Here is a 2,500-nt window from a genome sequence, read left to right on the forward strand (position 1 = left end):
TGCTTCCCATATCATCATCATCATCATCATCAGTGAGGTCTTGATTTTACCTCTGGGTAAAATCTGCTGGTCTCAGGTCACACACACACAGAGATGGACCTAGCCTTCATGCCTGAACTGCATTAATTATCTGGTCGTGTTATTAATGTTGCCTGTTATATTTGCTTCACCAGCGCATCACCAGCCCCATACCCCGCCCACCGCACCACACACACACACACACACACACACACACACACACACACACACACTCGTGTCTCTGCGTGTCCACTCGGCTGTACTGACACCAGAGCAGAGACTCCGCAGCCCTACAGGGGAAAGGGATTGACCATCACAGACCGGGAGGGGTTTGTTCGGGTTTCTGAAAGGCCGGGGCCTGACCCGGGTCACGCGGCCTCACACTGCGTCCTCATGCCCCACCCCACACGCCCTCCTCTCCGTAGGTATGTGATGCGATTAGGTAAATTCTGTCCTTATTCTTGCTTTGTTTAAAAACAAGCTGTGGCCTCAGAGAAGTAAGAGCAGGATACGTAGTCTTTAGAGAAGACTCCTATGCCAGTGACCTTTAGCGACCAGTGCACGCCAAGGTTACACTTTAATGCTCACCTTACATTTTATATTCTTCAGCCCAAATCCATAAAAATATACGACACATGAATAAGGAATAAGCAATATGAGGAGTGCAAACAAAGAACTGCTTCGGACCTGAAAGTATTCTAAAAGACCTTATATCTTCATGATGTCTGGCCAATATTCTCCATAAATCACAGCGCATTAACCAGACATTCTTTTCATTTCAACCATCGGCAAGCGGGAGTGCGATAACGTCACTGTGCTGTGTGTTCTTACTTAAGAGGTCCGAACACACAGGAAGAGGATTTCAAAACCACATTCAAGATCATTTTTGAAAAAGAAGCAGAAGGCAAAAGAAAAAATAAAAAGGTTATCCAAATCTAATTTTTAGATTTAAAAAGAAACACTATTGCTTTGTAAACAGGCCATTAAATGAATGAATAAAAATCACAGTGAAAAGGCAGGTTAAAATGAAGAAAGAAAATAAAACATGAAATATGATAGGACAGACAAGAATAAGAAGTCAAGCTGCACAAATATTGGTGTTAAACAGGGCAGTAAAGACGTGGGTCAACAAAGACAAGCAAATGTCTAAAGATCCATCTGGGTCACTTCACATTACAGTACAGTATATACATTTCACACCTTCAGAACCAAGTGAGTAATTTCCATCTCCCTCACACACACACACACACACACACACACCATTATCTAGCATCACCACCACACAACCAGACTGTCCTCTATTGTCCCGTTAACAGTGAGGCTTACAGCACAAAAGGACATATCGTGTACGTGACCGCAGTCCAGCAGGAAAAATCTATTGCTGCCATTACAATCAGCTCCACCACATCTGATCAAAAACACAGGTGTAACACACCCGAGAGGCTTCCAGGCTGCAGGTGAACCATTTACGGGTAATCAGCCATAATTCACAACCCTTCTGATTAGAGACCAGCAGCAAAAGTCTGCCCACTAAAGCCGAGGCTGTAACTCATCTTCATCGTCGTCACATGGCCCAGAGCCACCACTCCAACTTCCTCACCTGTGCCGTCAGGCGTGGAGCGAACATACGTGGGAAGCATCTTCACGGCAGCGGTGGGGTTGGTGTCCCTGCCCAGGCCTTTATCCATCTCCCTCCTGAACCGCATGGAGACGTCCATCAGGTTCTCCTCGGACAGGCGCAGGTGATACAGGAACTTGTCCACCTGAGGAAGGGGACAGGAAACACAGGTGAGTTTCCATGACAACGACAGTGCCTTCAACTTTAAGTTTAAGTAAATCAGTATTTGTATAGCATCATTTAATGCAACACCGTCACACCACACAAGGAAGTTGAGAGTATGCGCGTTTAAGGAGAAACCTTCAGAGGAACCCTGACTCAGAAGATGAACCAACCCTTTTGAAGGAGACGCCCAACAGAGGAATCCGGAAACATACAAAAGACAAAAAGACATGGCTACACAGAACATATGCAGGATGTTGGATATGAGAGGAGAAAAGGTCAAACAAATCCTCCAGCACTGATGCGGATGTGCAGACCACGCTGGAGCTCTACAGACCACTCCGGAGCTCTACAGACCACTCCGGAGATGTGTAGACCAGCAGATGTGCTCAACCCCTCTGGGAGGATGAACAAGGAAGAACGTAGAAGGCCTGCGACAGAAGCGACAGGCCAGAAACCGAACACATCCTCACAAGCAAACATGGCAAAATATTGTCACCACCAGAGGTCAATGGGGACAAGGAGGCTGAATAATTGGCAGTGGTGTGTGTGTGTGTGTGTGTGTGTGTGTACATTCCTGAGTGACCGCACAAGCCAACTAATCTCAAGGACTCTCACCATTCCAGTTTAGAGGCCAGAGAAAACCCAAACACACGGGAACAGATCAAACTTGGCTCACAAGCAGAGAAACTCAATACGTCT

General features: G+C 46.4%; 1 protein-coding gene across 1 annotated transcript in view; it reads right to left on the reverse strand.

Annotated features, from left to right (window-relative positions):
- The window catches only part of hk2 (hexokinase 2), a 34,422-nt gene that overhangs the window by 26,416 nt on the left and 5,506 nt on the right, over positions 1-2,500 (reverse strand). Inside the window, exon 2 of the mRNA XM_035529712.1 lies at positions 1,619-1,781. Coding sequence (XP_035385605.1) covers positions 1,619-1,781 — 163 coding nt within the window. The remainder of the gene's footprint in view (positions 1-1,618; positions 1,782-2,500) is intronic.

Source organism: Electrophorus electricus, chromosome 9 (genome assembly GCF_013358815.1).
Source record: "Electrophorus electricus isolate fEleEle1 chromosome 9, fEleEle1.pri, whole genome shotgun sequence".
Classification (NCBI taxonomy): Eukaryota; Metazoa; Chordata; class Actinopteri; order Gymnotiformes; family Gymnotidae; genus Electrophorus; species Electrophorus electricus.